This window comes from Chionomys nivalis, chromosome 7 (genome assembly GCF_950005125.1).
Source record: "Chionomys nivalis chromosome 7, mChiNiv1.1, whole genome shotgun sequence".
Taxonomy (NCBI): Eukaryota; Metazoa; Chordata; class Mammalia; order Rodentia; family Cricetidae; genus Chionomys; species Chionomys nivalis.
This window is the reverse complement of record NC_080092.1, coordinates 40,536,860-40,559,201: the sequence shown is the minus strand read 5'-3', so window position 1 is coordinate 40,559,201 and position 22,342 is coordinate 40,536,860. Positions and strand designations below refer to the sequence as shown.

Here is a 22,342-nt window from a genome sequence, read left to right as displayed (position 1 = left end):
CCATCTATAATGAGGTCTGGTGCCCTCTTCCGGCCTGCAGACACACATGTGAACAGAATATTGTATACATAATAAATAAATAAATATTAAATATTAAAAAAACAGAAACAGAAAACAAAATAGAACATGGTCTGGAGAATTACCACAACACACCATGTGGAAAGCTTAGCAGTTATAGACAGATTTGGTTATGTTCCAGATAACAAAACCATAGAGGAGATACAGCTCCTTCCACTATTTCTCTCTCTCTCTCTCTCTCTCTCTCTCTCTCTCTCCCTCTTTCTGTGTGTGTGTGTGTGTGAGTGCATAGTATAACACCATTTCTTTAATCATGCTCACATTCATACGTAAAGACACATAGACACAAAAAGAAATTATACCTCTACCAAAACAATAAGCTTTTGTGACAACAAACATCATCACTCTATCAAAATAAAATCATTTGGAAAAAAAGGCTGTTTCCAAAGGAATTGTGGATAGCCTGTGTAATTTGTTGTTAAAAATATCTGCAGGTAAATTTTCTGAAATTCTCCATTAAAGTTCATTTGGTATGATATAAATATAGTAAGACCCCAAATTCAGACGCACATTTATGTTCATTTCTTCTCTGTTGCTATGAAACACACCTTCCCCCAAAGAAGCCTCAGGGTACTGTTGGGTCACCTCTCAGTACACTGTGAATATGAGTTGCTCTCATTGGGTGATAAATAAAGATGACCACTAAAGTTTGCTAAAACAGTGCAAAATGGTCCTTCAGGTTCCTGCTTCATAGAAGAAATTGTCAGACATTCTGCAAAACACATAGGAAAGCACCTGACAAACTCTGCCAAAATGGTCTTTCTGTACACTGTGAATATATGTTGCTTTCATTGGCTGGTAAATAAAGCTGCTTTGGCCTATGACAAGGGAGGTAGAGACAGGTGGGAAATCCAAGCAGAGATATAGGAGAAAGGCAGAGTCTGAGAGATGGCAGACTCCAAGGAGCCAACATGCCAGAGTAACAGTGGTAAGCCATGGGCCACGTAGCCAAAGACAGATTAATAGAAATGGGTTGATTTAAAGGTAAGAGGTACCAAATAATAAGCCAAAGCAATTGGTCAAGCATTTATAAGAAACATTAAGCCTCTGAGCAGTTATTTGGGAACATGCAAGTATGAGAGAAATGACAAGTATTTAAGGGAGGAGGGATATTTTTTGGCTCACAGTTCCAGAGGTATATAGACCATCAGGTTAGGAATGACATGGTAGCAGAAAGGGAAGGCATGGTGCTATGTCCAAGAGGTTGGCTGGTCACATTGCATCTGTACTCAGGAAGCAGAGTACAGAACAGGAAGTAGGGACAGGGTACATAACCTCAGAGCCCAGCCTTCATGACCCATTTTATTGAATTTCCGTATTGTAAAGGTTCCAAATCTTCCCAAACACCATTACCATCTGGGGACTGAGCATTCCAATGCAGGAATCTTTAGGGACAGATCATTCTCAAATCGCAACGATGGGCTGCATGAGGGAGAGTCCTGAGGATACTTAGCAACTTCAGTCTTTCAATTTTGAGTGAATCTATGGATGACATTAAACTACAAGAAAATAAAATAACAAGAGTGAGATGTTCATGGAGGAAATTAACTTTTATTAGAGCCAAGAACAGGTGTTTCTAGAGGTCATTAAAACTTACACTCTAGTTATTGGCTTTAGTAACAAAGAACCAATAATGAACCTCTAAAATTTTCTATCATATATAATTATGCATAAGTGTGGATGTGGATGTGGATATGTGCATAACAGTGTTGGTGCCTTGGAGACTGGAGGCTTTGAACACCCTGGAATTGACGTTAGAGATGGATGTGAGCTACCTCCCATGGGTGCTGAGAACTGAACTCAGGTCCTCTAGAAGAGCAGCCAGTACTACTAAAGGCCATACCACCTCTGTAGCCTCACAACATATATGTTTTAAAACTGAAAATTATAATGTTCCTTGTACTTAGGTGAATAGATGTTTCTATTTATTGATTATTAAACTACACGATAATGATTTGAATATTATAAAAGAGGGGACACTGAATACACTGATTAGCAGTTATGAACACTGATTGCTCATCCAGAGGACCTGGTTCAATTCCCAACATTCACAAGGCGGCTCATAAGCACGTATAACTTCAAATTAAAATTAAAAACAAAAGGCAATGATTGTAAAACAACAGAAAGAAACCCATGAACAAAACCTGTGCACACCAGCTCACATCTTTAATCCTAGCACATGTGAGGCAGAGGTAGGAGAGTTTCTGTAAGTTTGAGGCAATTCCGGTCCACATAAGGAGTTCCAGAATAACCAGGACTACAAAGGGACACACTAAAAGAAAATCATTTAATTAAAAGGAATATTCAAGAAATTTCCTTGAAATAACGTTGATGAATTCAACATTCATTTTCTATTCACCATGGATAAAACACACAAATCTTCTATACAGAAGCATTCTGAGACCATTTGTCCTAATGTACTTCTCATAAGCTAGCATGATGCTGGAAAATCAGCATAAAAGAGTTTGTGTAAAGAGACAGAGTCTGTGCTGACAGACAGATCCTTTGTTGATGCCTATTACCAAGCAATTTGTGAATTTTGGAGAAAGGTATTAATAAAATGGAGTCAGTGAGACATCACTAAACGCGTAGGAGAACAAGGAAACCTTATTTACATGGGAACAGTCACACAAGCATCAAAGGAAACAGTAACTTATCTCCTACTTCTTTGAGAATTGTCCTTAAGATATGTCATACTATCAAAAGAGATGTGCACTCTTAAATAATAGTTGTATCCAACCAAAAACAGCAGAATATTCCAGGTTTATGTAAAGTCTCTGCAGACATACGGCTGTCCTCATAAACTGCAGGAGAAACGTCCAGAGGAAGAGGTGGGTATGTGCATATGCTGACTCAAACAGTTGTCTGAGAAGACATGGTGCCTTGCATCAGGGCAGAAGGTGAAAAACTTCTGTGAAAAGCAACCCAGGATGACAGGCAGACAGAGATCCCAGAGACAAGGACAAAGCCCTTGATCTTCCTCAGAGCCAACATTCAGATTCAAGCCATCCACTCGATGTGACACTGAGAGGACAATGTTTCCTGCTCTTGTTGGTTTAGTTAGACAACTTGATGAGCGTCCACTGGAACATCAATCCTGCCAGCTTCCCAGTTAATGTTAAGACCAGCTTTTAGATCAGTCCACAAGGTGACACAAAGCCATGTTTAATGTCTCAATATCCTCATCCCATCTGTCTCCTTAGGGCCCCCATGACTTCCTTGTTACGCAGGCTGTAGATAAAAGGGTTCAGAACAGGAGTGACAATTGAGTAAAACACAGCCAGCACCTTGTCCCTTGAAGGAGAATGCAGGGAGTGTGGCTGGGTGTAGGTGGAGAGACCAGTGGCATAGAACAGACTGGCCACAGTCAGGTGGGAGGAGCAGGTGGACAGGGCTCTACTCTGCCCTTTCCCTGAGCGCATCTGGAACACAACCACTAACACACGAACATAGGAAGCTAGAATGGCCAGGAAGGGGAGCAGCAGAATGACAAGGCCACTCATGAGGATTGTGTGCTCATATTGGGATGTGTCTTCACACACCAATGGCAAGAGAGATGGTACTTCACAGAAGAAGTGGTTAACCTTCCTGGATTGACAGAATGGAAGTTGAAACACATACAGCGTGTGTATTAAAGCATTAAAGGAACTGCTGCTCCAGGCACAGGAGACCATGGAGCAGCAGATCTTCCTGCTCATGAGCACAGGGTAGTGCAGGGGCCGGCAGATGGCTATGTACCTGTCATAGGACATGAAGCCCAGCAGCAGGGCTTCAGAGCCACCCAAGGTCAAAAACACAAAGGCTTGGATCTTACAGCCCAGAAAGGAAATGGTCTTGGTGTCTGACAGGAAGTTAGCTGCCATCTTGGGCACGGTGGTGGAGATGTACATCATGTCGATGATGGAGAGCTGGCTGAGGAGGAAGTACATGGGGGTGTGGAGTCTCTGGTCCAGCCTGATGAGGAGGACCAGTGTGATGTTGCCTAGCAGAGCTACTGCAAAGAGGATGGCGATGACTGTGAAGAGGAGAGCGTCCATCTGGCCGTACTGGAAAAGACCCACCAAGATGAAGTCTGTCCCCCAGCTGTGATTTCCCGTTTCCATGGCTCAGACTGAACCATCAGAGCAGACACAATCGGGAAGGGACATGGTCTGATGAGGATTGCCCTTGGGGAGAAAGCAAATGACAGTTAACATATGAGATAGATTGTTCTGGAATAGTTCTAGGGCAATCTCTCTTTTATACTGTGCATTAAGGTTTCATATGTTGTAAAATGCAGAATGTGTGCATCAAATCAGGGGATCACCCTCCCTACTCCTGCTCATTTTACATGATTGACGTCTGTAGATTCTTCTCTCTCAATATCTTGGTGAAATACAAATACAAAGGATAAAAATACAAAATTAATACAAAGGGGAAGTAGGAGGAGAGATTTTACAGGAATGCAGAATAAATGTGTTTATTTTGTTTACTTATTTTGTTTTCAAAAGTTTAATCTTTTCAATAGAGTCTTTACTTTGATGGGCTGAAATTTAGGTTTTGGGCAATGAAGGCAATCTCTCACTTTTGTGACCAATTTAATATGTCAGAATTGATCAAATATAGTGTAATTGTTAATGATTCTTTATTCCACCTTTAGTTTTAATTATATGTAGCAATTAGGGTTTTTGCAGTATCTACATAGAAGTTTGCAATCCTTATGAATTAGAATTAACTTATTCATATAAACTTAACATGGAGAAAAATTACAATGGCTTAAGAAATCATTTAGTTGGAGCTGGAAAGATGGCAGATAAGAGCACTGGCTGTTCTTTCAGAGGACACAGGTTGAAGTCCAAGAACACACGACAGCTCACAACTGTCTGCGTGTTTTGTTTCAGGGGAATCCAATACTCTATTCTGGCCTCCATGGGTACCAAATATATAAGTGTTGCAAAGACATATATACAGGTAAGCACACGTGTACATAAAATAAAGTAAAATAAAAACCAACTGATTGAAGTTGACTAGTATTTTTTACTTTTTCTTATACTGTGCAATGTTTTCTGTGGGCTGACACAGAACCTGGAATCTCCATATCTGCACGGGGACTCAAGCCGTAGTAAATACTGGTTCTAAATACTCGGTGCAATGGTATGAAATAGCTCTATGTTTCTTGGCATTTTTTGACCTTAACTGATCACAGAGAAGTCATTGCTGAGACACAAAGATGATGGAGTGATTACTATGAGACTGAAGCACTTTACAGTTTTGAAATTAAAAAGTAAAAAATATCCTTACAAACATTAAATTGGCTGACTGATTGAGTTAGAATTATGACAGCAGCAGAATTTTATCTGGCATTTTTTTTTGCATTTGCAGTAGCCTAAACCATTTCACATTATTAATACACACCTGGTGATAGTTAGGCTCTAATTTAATACGGTTGTAATAGAACAGCACATATGTTACTCTCACCAAACAATACTTCATGGACCTAACATAGATTGACTCTATGGTAGCAGATGCTTTTGTTAGTAATGGACCCTCAACTTCAAAGTTACAAATTGCCAACATCATGTAAAAATTCATAAAAATTTAGAAATAAAAAGCAAACTAAAGGGATAGTAAAAGTTTGGCAAGATGTTAACACAAAAAAATGGCATAAGATTGTATGGAAAAGGTAAAAAATAGTAATACAGCTATGAGAGAATTCCATCCTGAAATACACACACTTAGTAATAGAGAAGACGTGAGTTATGACGTCATAGAATAGTGCCCCGCTGCTATAGAGAGCACAGAGAACTGCCCAGTGCTTAGAGTTGTTGGACAACACAAGTTGGACTCTGCCTCTTTTTGTTTTGTTTGGGTTTTGTTTTTCTTTTCAATAGGAAGACCATGACATGGGTGGTGAGGAAGGTGGAGAAAGAGCTGCAAGGGGATTGGAGAAGTTGAAAGCTTGAAATTCCAAAAATAGAAAAAAACCCACAAAAAAAACTGCTATTGAAGTGATAATAAGAAAATGAAAAACTATTTTAGTATATGTGAAATGATTTTGCCATCTATGACTTTTTTCTTGAATAAGTATTTGTTCTTGAAAAAGATTCATGCTAAAAAATAATAACGAATGAAGTAAAAAAAATGTGTATGTGAGTATGTTCAGCAACAAGAAAATTAAATACCTTAAATACATGAGCAGTTGGAATATAAGTTATATATAAGTGATTCAAGAAAAGGAAAATAGAAGAAATGATTTACATAAATATACATCACTGTTACTTAAATAAAATAATAGCTTTAATCCCAGTACTCAGAAGATAGAGGCAGGCAGATCTCTGTGAGCTCCAGGCCAGCCTGCTCTACAGAGTGAGATCCTGTCTAAGAATCATCATCATCACCATCTCATGAAATTATCAATAAGAAATGATGTTGAGAATACAGTCAGTTGTGCACTGGGTTGCGTTTTCTTAGTGCACACGGATTACTTAGCTTTTATCATTGAACACCTTAGGGACCAACAGTTTCAGATTTCTAGTAAACACTGGACAACATTTCCTGAGCCAGGAATTCTAAGAACAGAAGGACTGTGATACATAGGAGCTCGCTCTCTGAGAACAACCTGGAGCACTGAGCAGGACAATGAGTCGATGTAACCTGCTGACAACTGAGCTTTGAACACTAGTGACAGATTTTCAAAACCTAGACCAGGAGCACAATTAGAACGCGTTGTTGCTCACAATGCACTAAAGTACTCTACATGAATGCGGATGTGAACTAATAATAACAATCCCAGAAAGCTCAGAGGTGCTTCTGTGTCTCCCTTTGCTGTAGAATTAAACCCACGCACCCCCTAATTTCCCTAAAAGAAAAGAAGTGCTGAATTTTCCATGGCTTTCACAGGCCCTATACTGATAGTGATGACATTCTCCTGTTGATCTCAGTGTCTGAGAGTTAACCTGGGTGTAGGTGATGTCATGATGTCTGTCAAGGTTAAGAATATTAGTTTCTCTCTCTCTCTCTCTCTCTCTCTCTCTCTCTCTCTCTCTCTCTCTCTCTCTCTCTCCTCTGTGTGTGTGTGTGTTTATGTGTTACTGGGGCTCTAACTCAGAGCTCTGGACAGCCTAGCCAAGTGCTTTGCAGCATCAGACCTTGTTTTCTGACACAGAGTCCTGCCCTGTAACCCAGGCTGGACTCCATCTTGATCTTTGAGCCTCACATGTCTTGAACCTGCCATCCTCTTGCCTCCTCTTTTTGAGTGCTGGGATCAGAGGCCTGCACCACAGTGCCCAAGTGTGCTCTGACCTTGGGTCATCAGGAGTGCTATTCACACTCAGCCCAGCAGCCCTTTCATGCTCTAAAGCAGTGGTTCTCAACCTCCCTAAGGCTTCGACCTTTTTATACACTTCCTCACCCTGTGATGACTCCCACCCCAACCATGAAATTATTTTAATTGCTACTTCATAACTATGTTTTAGAAGTGGCCATTTCCCTTGAGTAGGTGAAAACGAGAAAGAGGTGTGCTTCCTTCCCAAAGACAGAATGTGACTCTGCTGGTCCTGCTTCCTCAGGTAGAGAATTCACTGCAGGACCACACCTGTCCTCCCATGCTGGGACACTGAGCCTTTGTCCCCGCAACTGTGAGAGGCTGCACTCCAGAGCACTGTGTGACTCCAGCACACGCCTCAACAACACAGGTGTCCTTAAATCAATGCCTGGAAACGCTTCTAGCCTGGAATAAATCTAAATCAGAACATGAGCCTACAAGAAAAGGATGCAGTGTTCTGTGCAGGTCGATGCCTGTCGGACATACCTGAACCAGCAGCAGGCAGGGCTAGTTGTGTCTCAACAATTCTCCACGAGTTCTTCTTCACCTCAGGACTTCACTGGCCATGCAGCTCTCTGACAGGTGAGGAAATGTGTGTGAACCAACCTTCTGCACTCCACCCACCTGCGCCTTGAACATGGGGAATGTGGATGTGGGTGGGCTCTTTCTCCAGATGTCTAGACATGGACTATCTGTCTTTTCATTGAAAAACTAATTCGGTAATAACTCAACTATGGTACACCTAGCCACTTTTTTGGACATAAACCTTTTCTCTTGAAAACAGACCTGCAAAGGCAGACACAGAAAAACTCCTGACACCTAGCCCCCACATAGATGGGCACTAGAGAGCATAGCTCTGAATTCCTAAGGAACTTTTATATGCAATTATGATATATGTGGTTATTTTTACAAAAGAAACATAGGAAAGGCAAGTGATGTGCTCTGAGGGACAGATTCTCCTGAGCTGCGTCTTCTGAAGAAGAAAGGCTGACCTGATACAGTCTCTAATCTCAACCATATTTTAGGAACTATAACTGCACTATGAATTCAGAAGTTGTTGCTTTTGCCTTATCTAAATAAACCTTCAGTCAGCACTAAAAACTTCAGTGGAGAGTGAAACTATACATAACGCTGTCGTTATCCTCAGCCTCTCAGGGGCTTTAGTGTCTCCAATGGTCTGGCTACCTAATCAAAGGTAGAACTCAACACAGCTTCTGTCTCAGCCCTTCTGGGAAAACTATTCTCTTGACCACAATTAAACACACCGTATACAAAAGACATAATTCATTTCAGCTGGTATCTGCAGTTCATATCAGGAAGCATTTAAAATAGCATTCATAATCAATTCTCAAAGTATTTGTTTAAATTACAAGTAGTCACCACTGGAAGTGTAAAATCTGGTTCTGGTTTTGATGTTCACGTGAGAGCCTCAGCTGCTCATAAGTAACAAACTGAAATATGTAGACTTTGGAAAACAACACAAAGTAACAATGTGATATTTCAGGGAGTTGAATGATCCAGACTTGGATGTGTTTCAGATATTTTAACACCTGACCCTGAAAAACATCTTGCTGCCTGAAGTAGACTTTATTTCTGAAAGCCCCAGGTACATTCAAATGTGCTAATACCTCATCTTACCTCATGGAGAGAATTTAGACTGTGGACAAGTTCCCACTTAATGTCTTTCTAAAGTAGCAGTGTTTATTCAGGGGAATTGCTGTGAGATAAAGTAGAATGAATTTTCTTGCACACTGAGGTGAAATCCTTGAGCCCCTTACTCAGGGGGAAAAGGCTCGGGCACAGTGGAGACTGAAATTGGCATCCAGAGGAAGCTGATGTGTATTCAACAACTTGCCTTTTAGCCAGCTAGCTCCTATGCTCCTAGCCAATAAACATAATTTCTATTTTCTTTCCTTCACTATAATACATGCTATTAATTAGTTTGGGCTGTTTTCCAGTTTCTAAATAATACTTTATAAAGGTGTCAATGGGAGGAATCTTCCAATTTTCTGTCAATGCTGGCAGAGTTTGGGTAGAGATTCTATGCTGAGGATATTTCTAGAATGTGAGAGTATAAATACCTAGTTTAGATCTCATCTTAAGAAAGAGAAAACAGGAGAAACCCCCTTCTCGTGCACCATGCAGTTAGGATGTGTGTGACCTAGCCAGCCATGGGCCTGTACATTCTAACCTGGACCCATGACTGGAGTCCAGAGAAACCCTTCAACCTGTGCCCTGCAGCCTAACTCACCAGTCAGGAGCCCATAGCATTTGGCCATTTGGCACTGAGCTGATCTCTAAGTGATGAGGTAGCATGGCCTGACACCTACCAAGACAACCTGTATGTGACAAGTAGACCTCCGTGCCGCTCTTGGGCTTTCCACTCTGGACTGGAGGGTGAGGAGCGTCCACCTGGTACCTTGCAGAACCAGCCAGTGGGACACTATTGGTGTGAGCAGAGGTGTGGTATGGTGGTTCATGGGAGAGAGAGTCAGAACAGCTCAGGTCCTGTGGATAGAGGTGTATCAGAAGAAGAGAGAAAGGGAACATAAGAGGTGGAAAGGGAGCTGAACCCTTGACCAGCAGCAGCTCATGGGAAAGCTTGCCCTGCATGCTGTCTGGGCTGCACAGCTGCACAGTGCACCACACTGTTGATGAGAGCACAGCTGCCCACCCCAGACCCAAGGATATGACATGGCCCTCCCTATCTTCTACTCCATCTATGATGTGCCTGAGCACTTGAAAGGCCCTGACCTTCAGACCCAGAGCTACAGGGTCTCCACAACACTGGGAAACACAGGATATCCAGAAGGACCCCAACGTGTACTCAGTGTTGATAGGGTAGCAGAAACCTCGAGCCAGACCAATGACTCCTTGCAGTGAACACTTGCAAGTAAAGATTTATGGATCAAGGGATTCACAGTGTGACTCACAGCTTCACTCTGCAGGTTCCATGATGAAAGTTTAAAGGTTTTTCTCTTTTTACTGCATCTTTACTTATTTACTTTTTGTTTTTTCATCTTTGTCACTTAAATTTCGTATTATTGGGGCTGTGTAGAATCAGAGGGCATAGGTAAAGGATAGGGAAATTAATGGAATTTAGATACATGATTTTAAATATACATAGAAAAAAATGAAATATAAAAAAACAGAAACAGCAAGGAAGTCAGGACCGCGAGGGGTGCACCCACCCACTGAGACAGTGGGGCTGATCTATTGGGAGCTCACCAAGGCCAGCTGGACTGGGAATAAAAAAGCATGGTATAAAACTGGACTCTCTGAACATGGTGGACAATGAGGGCTGATGAGAAGCCAAGGACAATGGCACTGGGTTTTGATCCTACTGCATGTACTGGCTTTGTGGGAGCCTAGCCTGTTTGGATGCTTACCTTCCTAGACCTGGATGGAGGGGGGAGGACCTTGGACTTCCCACAGGGCAGGGAACCCTGACTGCTCTTTGGACTGGAGAGGGAGGGGGAGAAGTGAGGGGGGAGGGGATAGGAGTGGGGGAGGGGGAGGGAAATGGGAGGCAGGGAGGAGGTGGAAATTTTTCAATTAAAAAAATATATATGTATATATATATGTATATATATATAGAAAGAGAGGGAGAGAGAGAGAGAGAGAGAGAGAGAGAGAGAGAGAGAGAGAGAGAGAAACAGAAATCAACATTGAGCATATTCTGAAGAATTACAACAAGCCACCATGTGGAAACCCTGGGAATTGCAGAAGGGGGTTGATTACACTACAGAAGAAAATATTCAGTAACTAAACTACATAGGAGATACAGCTTCTTCGTCTATCCTCTGTGTGTGTTTGTGTGTGTGTGCATAGTCCCACACTATTTCTCCCATTATGTTCACATAAAGTCACATACACACAAAAAAAATTATACCTCTACCAAACAATAAGCTTTTGTGAAAACAAACATTATCATTCTATAAAAATAAAATCATCTGTTTCCAAAGGAATGGTGGACAGCCTGTGTAACTTGTTGTTGAAAATACCTGAATGTAAATTTTCTGAAATTCTCCATCAAAGTTCATTTGGTTTAATATAAATATAGTAAGACCCCAAATTCAGACGCACATTTATGTTCATTTTTTCTGTTGGTATGATAACACACCTCCCCCCCCCAAAGGAGCCTCAGGATACTGTTGGGTCGCCTTTCAGTACACTGTGAATATGGGTTGCTCTTGGTTGATAAATAAAGATGACCATTAAAGTTTGCTAAAACAATGCAGAATGGTCCTTCAGGTTCCTGCTTCACAGAAGAAATTGCCAGACATTCTGCAAAACACATAGGAAAGCATCTGACAAACTCTGCCAAAATAGGCACGACAGAACCTCAAATTTCCTGCTTCACTGAAAAGTCTGCCAGATACTCTAGGCATATAGGCTGCAGATGGATATCCAGTGTTACAAAAGAACTTTGGGTGACTGTCCAGGCAGCCAGATGTTTTTGTCATTTTTTGAGTTCTGTGGGATGATGCCTTTGCACACTCGAAAGATCTGTCACTTATATTGGTTTAATAAAATGCTGATTGGCCATTACCTAGACAGGAAGTATAGGTGGGGCAACAAAACTGAGAGAATTCTGGGAATGGGAAAGACAGAGAGATGAAATCATCACCCAGAAACAGAGAAAACAAGATGAGAATGCCTATCTAATCATTGCTAAATGCAGATTAGAATTGTGGGTTAATTTAAGTTGTAAGAGCTAGTTAATAATAAACCCAAGCTAATACATCAAACAGTTTTTAATTAATATAAGCTTTTCTGCCTTTTTGGGACTAAAGTACTGTGGGACTCAGCGGACAGAAACTTTTGTTTACTCTAAACTATTGGAAGTTTCCTTCAGTGCACTTTCTGTTTACTCAGGTACTATTACATTTTTCTGCTGACTTTGATGGAGCTGGCAGCAGTATAATTCCAATTATAATCTTCCTTAGTTATGACAATGATAGATATGAAGCTTTAGACTCACTGAGATAGGATAGATGATAGAGTATTTTTTTTTACTTTTGCAAAACACAAATAGACTGGATAGTGCAACTGATTCTTGCTTGATAACTGTTTCATTTATATAATTTTATTATGTTAAAATTAAAAACTTTCCTTTTTGATTAGGAAAAAAGGGGAGATGCTGTGGGATGGCATTCCTGTACACTGTGACTATGTGTTGCTTTCATTGGTTGATAAATAAAGCTGCTTTGGCCTATGACAAGAGAGATAGAAACAGGTGGAAAATCCAAGAAGAGATATAGGAGAAGGGCAGAGTCTGAGAGATGGCAGACTCTAAGGAACAACGTACCAGAGTACTACTTACTGGTAAGCCATGGACCATGCAGGAATACACAAATTAATAAAAATGGGTTGATTTATATAAGAGCTAGCAAGTAATAAGCCTGAGCAATTGGCCAAGCATTTATAAGAATATTAAGCCTCTGAGTGGTCATTTGGGAACTGGCAATCAGGAGAGAAATGGCCAGTTATTTAAGAGAGCAGGGGTATTTATTGGGTCACAGCTCCAGAGGTTGGGAAAGACATGGCGGCAGAAAGGCACATCATGGTGGTATGTCTAGAAGGTTGGCTGGTCACATTGCATTTGTACTCAGGAAGCAGAGCACAGAACAGGAAGTACGGCCATGGTACATAACCTCAGAACCCAGTCTTGTGACCTACTCCTTTGAATTTTCCTATTGTAAGGGTTCCAAATGTTCCCAGGCACCATTACCATCTGAGGACAGAGTATTTCAGTGCAGAAATCTGTAGGGACAGATCACTCTCAAATTGCAATGATGGGGGAAACATGAGGTGAGCGTTTTGAGAAAACTTAGCAACTTCAATCGTTTGATTTTGAGTGAGTCTATGAATGACATTAAACTACATGAAAATAAAATAACAAAAGTGAGATGTTTATGGATGCAATTAATTTTTATTAGAGCCAAAAAGAGGTATTTCTTGGGGGTCATTAAAACTTACATTCTAGTTTTTGGCTTCAGTAACAAAGAAGCAATAATGAACCTTCAAAATTTTAAATCATATACATAATAATGTATAAGTGTGGGTGTGGATTTGTGCACATCAGTGCCTTGGAGACTAGAGGCTTTGAACACCCTGGAATCGAAGTTAGAGGTAGTTGTGAGCTACCTCACATTGGTACTAAGAACTGAACTCAGGTCCTCTAGAAGAGCAGCCAGTACCATTAATGGCCATGTCTCTAGCCTTACAACATTTATGGTTCAAAACTGAGAATTATAAAGTTACTTAAACTCAGACTTAGGTGAATAGATGCTTCTATTTATTGATTATTAAGTTTCATGACAAAAATTTGAATATTTTAAGAATGTGGAGGCAATGAATAAACTGATCAGCAATAAGAGCACTGATTGCTTATCCAGAGGACCTGGGTTCAATTTCCAACATCCATATGGTGACTCATAAGCATGTGTAACTTCAAATTAAAGCAAAAAAAAAAAAAGTCAGTGCTTGTAAATCAACAGCAAAATGCATAAAACAAAACCTGTGCACATTGGCTCACATTTTTAATCCTAGAACTTGTGAGGCAGAGGTAGGAGAGTTTCTGTGAGTTTGAGGCAATTCTGGTCCACATAAGGACTTCCAGGATTGCCAAGACTTAAAGAAATGCACTGTAAAAAAATAAATTTTATTACTAAAAGGAATATTCAAGAAATTCCCTTGAAATAACATTGATTTTCTGAACATTCATTGTATATTAACCATGAACAAAACACAGAAATCTTTTATGGCAGAAGCATTCTGGGTCCGTTTGTCCTAATGTACTTCTCATAGGCTAGCACAATGCTGGAAAATCAACATAAAGTTTTTGTGGAAAGAGACAGAATCTGTGCTGACAGACAGATCTGTTAATGATGCCTGTTACCAAGCAATTAGTGAATTTTGGAGAAAGGTATTAATAAAGGGGGGGTTGGTGAGAAATCACTAAACAGCTTAGGAGAGCCAGGAAACCTTATTTACATGGGAATAGTCATACAAGTATCAAAGGAAACAGTAACCTACCTCCTTTCCTATTTCTTTCAGAATGGTCCTTATAATATATCATAGTATCAAAACACATACACACTCTTAAATAATTGTTGTATCTTACAAAAATTATTCTAGGTTTATGTAAAGTCTCTGTGCACATACAGCTGTCCTCATAAACTTCAGGAGAAGCTTCCAGAGCAAGAGGTGGGCACGCGCATAGAAGGCGACTATACTGACTCACACAGTCTGAGAAGACACCGTGCCTTGTATCAGGGCAGAAGGTAGTAAAGCTCTGTGGAAAGCAACCCAGGATGACAGGCAGCCAGAGATCCCAGGGACAAGGACAACGCCCTTGATCTCCCTCAGAGCCAACATTCAGATTCAAACCATCAACTCCATGCGACAATGGAAGGACAATGTTTCCTGCTCTTGTTGGTTTAGTTAGACAACTAGATGAACTTCCCCTGGAATATCAGTCCTGTCGTCTTCCCAGGTAGTGTTCAAGACCAGCTTTTAGATCAGTCCACAAGGTGACCCAATTCATAATTTTTTGTTCCAATATCCATCATCCCAACTGTCTCCTTAGGGCCCCCATGACTTCCTTGTTACGCAGGCTGTAGATAAATGGGTTGAGAACTGGAGTGACAATTGAATAAAACACAGCCAGCACTTTGTCCCTTGCAGCAGAATGCAGGGAATTTGGCTGGGTGTAAGTGGACAGACCTGTGGCATAGAACAGACTGGCCACAGTCAGGTGGGAGGAGCAGGTGGACAGGGCTCTACTTTGCCCTTTCCCTGAGCGCATCTGGAACACAACCACCAACACACGAGCATAGGAAACTAGAATGGCCAGGAAGGGAAGCAACAGAATGATAAGACTGCACATGAGGATTGTGTGCTCATATTGGGATGTGTCTTCACACACCAATGGCAAGAGAGATGGAAGCTCACAGAAGAAGTGGTTAACAATCCGAGATCCACAGAATGGAAGTTGAAATGTATACAACATGTGCACTAAAGCATTGAAGGAGCTGCTGCTCCAGGCACAGGAGACCATGGAGCAGCAGATCTTCCTGCTCATGAGCACAGGATAGTGCAGGGGCCGGCAGATGGCTATGTACCTGTCATAGGACATGAAGCCCAGCAGCAGGGCTTCAGAGCCAGCCAGGATCATAAACATAAAAGCTTGAATTTCACAACCCAGAAAGGAAATGGTCTTGGTGTCTGACAGGAAGTTAGCTGCCATCTTGGGCACGGTGGTGGAGATGTACATCATGTCGATGATGGAGAGCTGGCTGAGGAGGAAGTACATGGGGGTGTGGAGTCTCTGGTCCAGCCTGATGAGGAGGACCAGTGTGATGTTGCCTAGCAGAGCTACTGCAAAGAGGATGGCGATGACTGTGAAGAGGAGAGCGTCCATCTGGCCGTACTGGAAAAGACCCACCAAGATGAAGTCTGTCCCCCAGCTGTGATTTCCCGTTTCCATGGCTCAGACTGAACCATCAGAGCAGACACAATCGGGAAGGAACATGGTCTGATGAGGATTGCCCTTGGGGAGAAAGCAAATGACAGTTAACATATGAGATAGATTGTTCTGGAATAGCTCTAGGGCAATCTCTCTTTCGTCCTGTGTATTAAGCATTTATACATTGAGAAATGCAAGATGCGTGCATCAAATCAGGGGATCACCCTTCCTAATCCCGCTCATGTCCCATGATTGAAATCTGCAGATTCTTTCCTCTCAATGTTTCAGTAAATACAAAGAGGAAATAGAAACATAGATTATTCAGGATTGCAAAGTAAAAATGTGAACAACAAATTATTTTCTTTATCAACTTTGCTTTCATAAATTGTATTCCTCTCTGTAGATTCTTTATACTGAGAAGCTGAAGGTTAAGCTTTGGGCAGTGAAAACATTCTCTCACATATGACTAACTATGGCAGAGTTGATCAAACACAGTTTAATTTTTAATGATTTTTTCCACCTCATAGTTTCAATTATAAGTAGGAATTAAGGTTTTTGTACTATCTGTATATTATTTGCATTCTTATGAATTAGAATTAACTTATTCATGTAAATTCAGAATGGAGAAAAAGGTACAAATATTTAAGAAATCAATTGATTCAGAGCTGGAAAGATGGTTTATCAGATAAGAGCACTGGGTATTCATTCAGAGGACACAGCTTCAGGGCCCAGAACATCCATGACAGCTTACAAGCGTCTGCATCTTCTCTTCCAGGGGAATCTAACATTGCATTCTTGCTTTCATGGGTATTAAGTATATAAGTGGCACACATACATACAGATAATCCTCATCACCATGCTCATAAAATAAACGATTGAATTTGACTTGGTACCTTTTATTCTTTGAGTGTGAAGATTGCTAAGTCAAAACCATAGATCTGGAATTTTTGCTCTGGACTGACTCAGATCCTGGCTTCCCCATATTGCAGGGGGAACTAATGTCCTGGCAAATACTGGCTCTTGATTATCTGACCACAGAGAGAAATCATTCCTGAAACACAAAAATAATGGAGTTATTACAATGAGACTGATATGTTTTAATGTTGTAAAATCAAAAAGTGAAAAATATCTTAGCAAACATTAAACAGGCTGACTTAGGAGTTACAAATATTAAAGAAGCAGAATTTTACCAGACATCTTTTGCATTTGCAGCAACCTAAGACACTTCACATTGTTAATACACATCTAATGATATGTAGGCTCTATTTTAATATGTTTATAATAAGAACAGTTTATATATTGCATTCAGTAGACAATACTTTTTGGGACAAACATAGATGGCCTGTACGGCAGCAAATGGTGTTGTTAGTAATAAACCCTCAATTTCAAGATTACAAACTTTCCAATATAATCTAAAACCTCAAAAATTCATAAAGAAGAATTAAGTCAAAGGGATGTGAAAAGTGTTGGTAAGAGGGCAATACAGAAAATTTGGCCTAAGATTTTATGGAAGAGATAAGAAAGAGCAATACATCTGTGAGAGAATTACATCTTGAAATACATACGCTAAGTAATATAGACCAGCGATGCAAAGCAGAGAACTGCCCTGTGCTTAGTTGTTGGCCAACACAGGTTGGACTCTGTCTTTTTTGTGTTTTGTTTGGGTTTTGTTTTTCTTTTCAATAGAAAGAACATGAAGTTGGGTGGCGAGGAAGGTGGAGAAAGAGCTGAAGGGGGTCTGGGAAGTATAAGAGAGTGACCAAAATATATGGCATGAAGTTCTAACTAATAATTAAAAACACAAAAAGGAAGCTGCTATGATGATAAGAAAGTGGAAAACATTTTTCAAATATTTGAAATTATTTTTCCATCCATGGCTACTGCTGTGGATTAGTATTTGCTCTTGAAAAACACATGTGCTGAAAAATATCTGAATAATGAAGTAAAATTAAGGATGTTCATACACACACACACATCTTCAGCAACAAAAAATTAAATACATGAGTAGCTAGACTATATGTTGTAAATAGGTGATTCAAGAAAAAGAAAATAGAAGGCTATAAAATGATTTACATAAATATACATAACTGTAAATTAGATAAAATAATCTCTTTAATCCCAGCACCCAGAGTCATGAATCGTAACCTGCTCACAGTTCAGCTCCGAGCACTAGTGACAGATTTTCTAGGTAAAATCTAGACTATATCTAGACTATATGCACAATGATAATGTCTGCTGCTCACAATGCAGTGAAATACTCCACATGAATACAGATGTGAAGTAATAATAACAATCCCAGAGAACTCAGAGGCGCTTTCTGGTCAGTGTTTGTGTGTCTCCCCAGACTATGGACTTAACCCCACGCATCCCCCTAATTTCCCTTACTAAAAAGAAATTCTGAGCTATCCCTGGCTTTCACGCTGCTCCTATACTGAGGATAGTGATAACACTCTCCTGTTGCTCTCAGTGTCTGAGAGTCACCCTGGGTGTCAGGTGTTGTCAAGATCATGATGTCTGTCATTGCTCTAAGGGTATGGGTCTCTCTCTCCTTCTCTCTCTCTCTCTCTCTCTCTCTCTCTCTCTCTCTCTCTCTCTCTCTCTCTCCCTCTCTCTCTCTCTCCCCGTGTGTGTGTGTGTGTGTGTGTGTTTATGTGCTACTGGGGCTCTAACTCAGAGCGCTGGACTTCCTAGCCAAGTGCTTTGCAGCATCAGACCTTGTTTTCTGACACAGAGTCCTGCCCTGTAACCCAGGCTGGACTCCATCTTGATCTTTGAGCCTCACATGTCTTGAACCTGCCATCCTCTTGCCTCCTCTTTTTGAGTGCTGGGATCAGAGGCCTGCACCACAGTGCCCAAGTGTGCTCTGACCTTGGGTCATCAGGAGTGCTATTCACACTCAGCCCAGCAGCCCTTTCATGCTCTAAAGCAGTGGTTCTCAACCTCCCTAAGGCTTCGACCATTTACACATTTCCTCATCTTGTGGTGACCCCCGCCCCAACCATGATATTATTTAGTTCCTACTTAATAAGTATAATTTTGCTAATGATATGAATCTTTATATACATATCTGTGTTTCTGAGGGTCTTTGGGGTCATGATCCACAGGTTGAGAACAGATGGTCTAAAGTCTTTGGCACTGGAAAAGACACATTTGGTTTTCTCTTCCTTTTATCACTTATGAGAGCAAAATGTTTTCAGTGTATTAGAAATCACCTCGTCAGGTTCTCTGCCTCTGAAGAAAATACATAGTCACTACGACAAACAGCCGCAGCAGCAGCAAAAGGAGCAGCAGCAGCAGCAGCAGCAGCAGCAACAGTAGCAATGGCAGCAGGGATCCATAACCCTCCCCTTCAGATGTTAATGGCTTGAACTTCATACCACCCAAAATCCAAAATGTTTCAGAAGTGGCTATTTCCCTTGAGTAGGTGAAAACGAGAAAGAAGTGTGCTTCTTTTCCGAAGACAGAATGTGACTCTGCTGGTCCTGCTTCCTCAGCTAGAGAATTCAGTGCAGGACCACACCTGTGCTTCCATGCTGGGACACTGAGCCCAGCCTTTTTGTCCCTACAACTGTGAGAGGCTGCTCTCCAGAGCACTGTGTGACTCCAGCACACACCTCAACAACACAGGTGTTCTTAAATCAATGCCTGGAAATGCTTCTAGCCTGGAATAAATCTAAATCAGAACATGAGCCTACAAGAAAAGGATGCAGTGTTCTGTGCAGGTCGATGCCTGTCGGACATACCTGAAGCAGCAGGCAGGGCTAGTTGTGTCTCAACAATTCTCCACGAGTTCTTCTTCACCTCAGGACTTCACTGGCCATGCAGCTCTCTGACAGGTGAGGAAACGTGTGTGAACCAACCTTCTGCACTCCACCTACCTGCGCCTTAAACATGGGGAATGTGGATGGGCTCTTTCTCCAAATGTCTAGACATGGACTGTCTGTTGAAAAAAAATAATTCAATAATAAATATGGTAAATCTAACCACTTTGATGCACATAAACAATTTCTCTGGGAGGGTTACAGGGAAACAGACTGCAAAGGCACAGAAGAGCTCCTGACACTCTGCCTCTATTGAGAGACGGGCACTAGAAAGCACAGCCATGTCTTCCTCAAGGAACTTTTAAATGAAATCATGATACATGTAATTATTTTTATAAAAGAGACATAGGAAAAGAAATTGACATGCTCTAAGGGACAGATCCACCTGAGCTGCGTCTTCTGAAGAGGAACGGCTAACATTCTCCAGCCTCTAATCTCAACATATGAATTTAGAAATTGTTGCTTTTGCCTTATCTAAATAAACCTTCAGTCATCACTAAAAACTTCAGTGAAAAGTGGTACTTATACAAAATGCTGTCATTATTCTTAACCTCTCAGGTGCTTTGAGTGTCTCCCATGGTCTGGCTACCTAATGAAAGGTAGAACTCATCTGGTTTCCATCTCAACCCTTCTGGGAAAACTAATCTCTGGTCCACAATTAAACACACCATGTACAAAAGATGTGTTTCATGAGAGTTAATGTCTGCATTTCATTTCAGGAAAGCATTTAAAATACCATTCATAATCAGTGCTCTAAATATGTGTTCAAATTAGAAATAGTCACTGGTTGCATTGGTGGTTCAGTGGTAGAATTCTTGCCTGCCACGCGGGAGGCCCGGGTTCGATTCCCGGCCAATGCACATCTGTAATTTTGGCCAGGCGGTGGTGGCGCACGCCTTTAATCCCAGCACTTGGGAGGCAGAGGCAGGCGGATCTCTGTGAGTTCGAGGCCAGCCTGGTCTACAAAGGGAGTTCCAGGACAGGCTCCAGAGCTACAGAGAAACCCTGTCTCGAAAAACCAAAAAAAAAAAAAAAAAAAAAAAAAAAGTCACAATTGAAAGTGTAAAAGCCCATTCTGCTTTTGATGTTCATGTGACTCGGCTGCTCATAAGTAACAGACTGAAATGTGTAGACCTTTGGAAAACAACACAAAGTAACAATGTGATATTTCAGGGAGGTGAATGATCCAGACTTGGATGTGTTTCAGATATTGTAACACCTGACCCTGAAAAACATCTTGCTGCCTGAAGTAGACTCATCCTTCTCCAAGCCTTAGGTACATTCAAATGTGTTAATACGTCATTTCACCCCATGGAGAGAATTTAGATTGTGGCCAAGTACCCAGTTAATCTCTTCCTGTAGTGACAGTGTTTATTCAGGACTTGCTGTGAGATTGAGTAGAATGAATTTCCTTGTACACTGAGGTGAAATCCTTGAGACCATTGCTTAGGGGGAAAAGGAGGAAGGGTTGGAGGCTCAGGCCGAGTGGCGACTGGAATTGGCATCCAGAGGAAGCTGTTGTGGGTTCAGCCTGCCTCCTGGGCAGTTGCCTCCTAATCTCCCAATGCACACGATTTTCATCTTCTTTGCTTGGCTATAACAGATGCAATTAATCAGTTTGGAGTATTTTTCTCTCCGTGTTCTTCTCTATAAATTTGTCTACAGAACAAATCTTCCAGTTTTCAGTGAATGCTGACTAAGAGTTTTGGTAGGGATTCTTTGCTTTAAGCTTTCTTTGCTTTAAGCAACTTTAAGCTTGCTCTCACATCTTTCCTCTGTTAAACCAATTAATCCACTTTCCTGAAATTTAACCTTACTCTAACTCAGACCAAGAAAGACAAACTGCTATGTACTCACTTATAAGTGGATATTACCTGTTAGGTAAAAGTTGATAATAATGCTACAATCCACAGACCCAAGAAGGCTGAGTAGCAAGGAGGGCTCTAAGGGGAATGTGCGGATCTTCCTGGGAGGTAAAATAGAATCAATTAATGGAGGAACCTGGAGTCTGTGGGAATGGAAACAGGAAGGATCAGATTAGGGGAGAAGGGATGGTGGGAGAGACAAGAATTGGAGGGCATTGGAAGGACAATGTGGGAACCTAGTGCAGTAGAAAACCCAGGATTCTATGAGGGTGATCCTAAGCGAGGACTCTGAGTAATGGAGGATACTGAACCTGAACTGACCATCTTTTGTAACCAGGTAACTTTCATTGGTGTCCTGGGACACAAACCCAGCACAACCTGTCCTGCCTGCAAGATGCACTGGAGCAATGGAAGCATAGAACTTGTTGGGGTGACAGCCAATTAGTGATTTAATTTGACCCAAGCCATGAGATGAAGCCTACACCAGGACCTGGAGGCTGGATAGCCCAAAGACCTAGGATAAAAAAAAATTGATAAAATGATTCCTAATGATATTCTGCTACACTCAGAAGAGTACCTAGCACAATTATCATCAGAGAGCTTTCCTACAGCAGCTGAAGATAGCAGAGGCAGAGACCCCACCATCAAATAATAAGTGAAGAGAACCCTAATTAGAGATCTCCTTTCAGTACCTCTTGTTGTGGTTCAGAGAAACTCACAGAAGAAGAAAGGAATTATAGGCCCAGGGGTCAAAAACACCAGGACAACATGTGTAAACAGAAGTTTCTGTCTTGTCAGGCCC

General features: G+C 41.2%; 2 protein-coding genes and 1 non-coding gene across 3 annotated transcripts; 1 reads left to right on the top strand and 2 right to left on the bottom strand.

Annotated features, from left to right (window-relative positions):
* Positions 1 to 3,260: 3,260 nt before the first annotated feature.
* Positions 3,261 to 4,181, bottom strand: LOC130878247 (olfactory receptor 2AK2-like). Its single transcript, XM_057776109.1, has one exon. It carries the CDS (start codon positions 4,179 to 4,181, stop codon positions 3,261 to 3,263), a length of 921 nt encoding a protein of 306 aa, XP_057632092.1.
* Positions 4,182 to 14,954: 10,773 nt separating this feature from the next.
* On the bottom strand, positions 14,955 to 15,875 carry LOC130878278 (olfactory receptor 2AK2-like). Its single transcript, XM_057776154.1, has one exon. The coding sequence runs from the start codon at positions 15,873 to 15,875 to the stop codon at positions 14,955 to 14,957; it is 921 nt and encodes a 306-aa protein (XP_057632137.1).
* A 4,589-nt stretch (positions 15,876 to 20,464) lies between these two features.
* On the top strand, positions 20,465 to 20,535 carry Trnag-gcc (transfer RNA glycine (anticodon GCC)). Its single transcript has one exon. It is a non-coding gene; the product is annotated as a tRNA-Gly (tRNA).
* Positions 20,536 to 22,342: the final 1,807 nt, after the last annotated feature.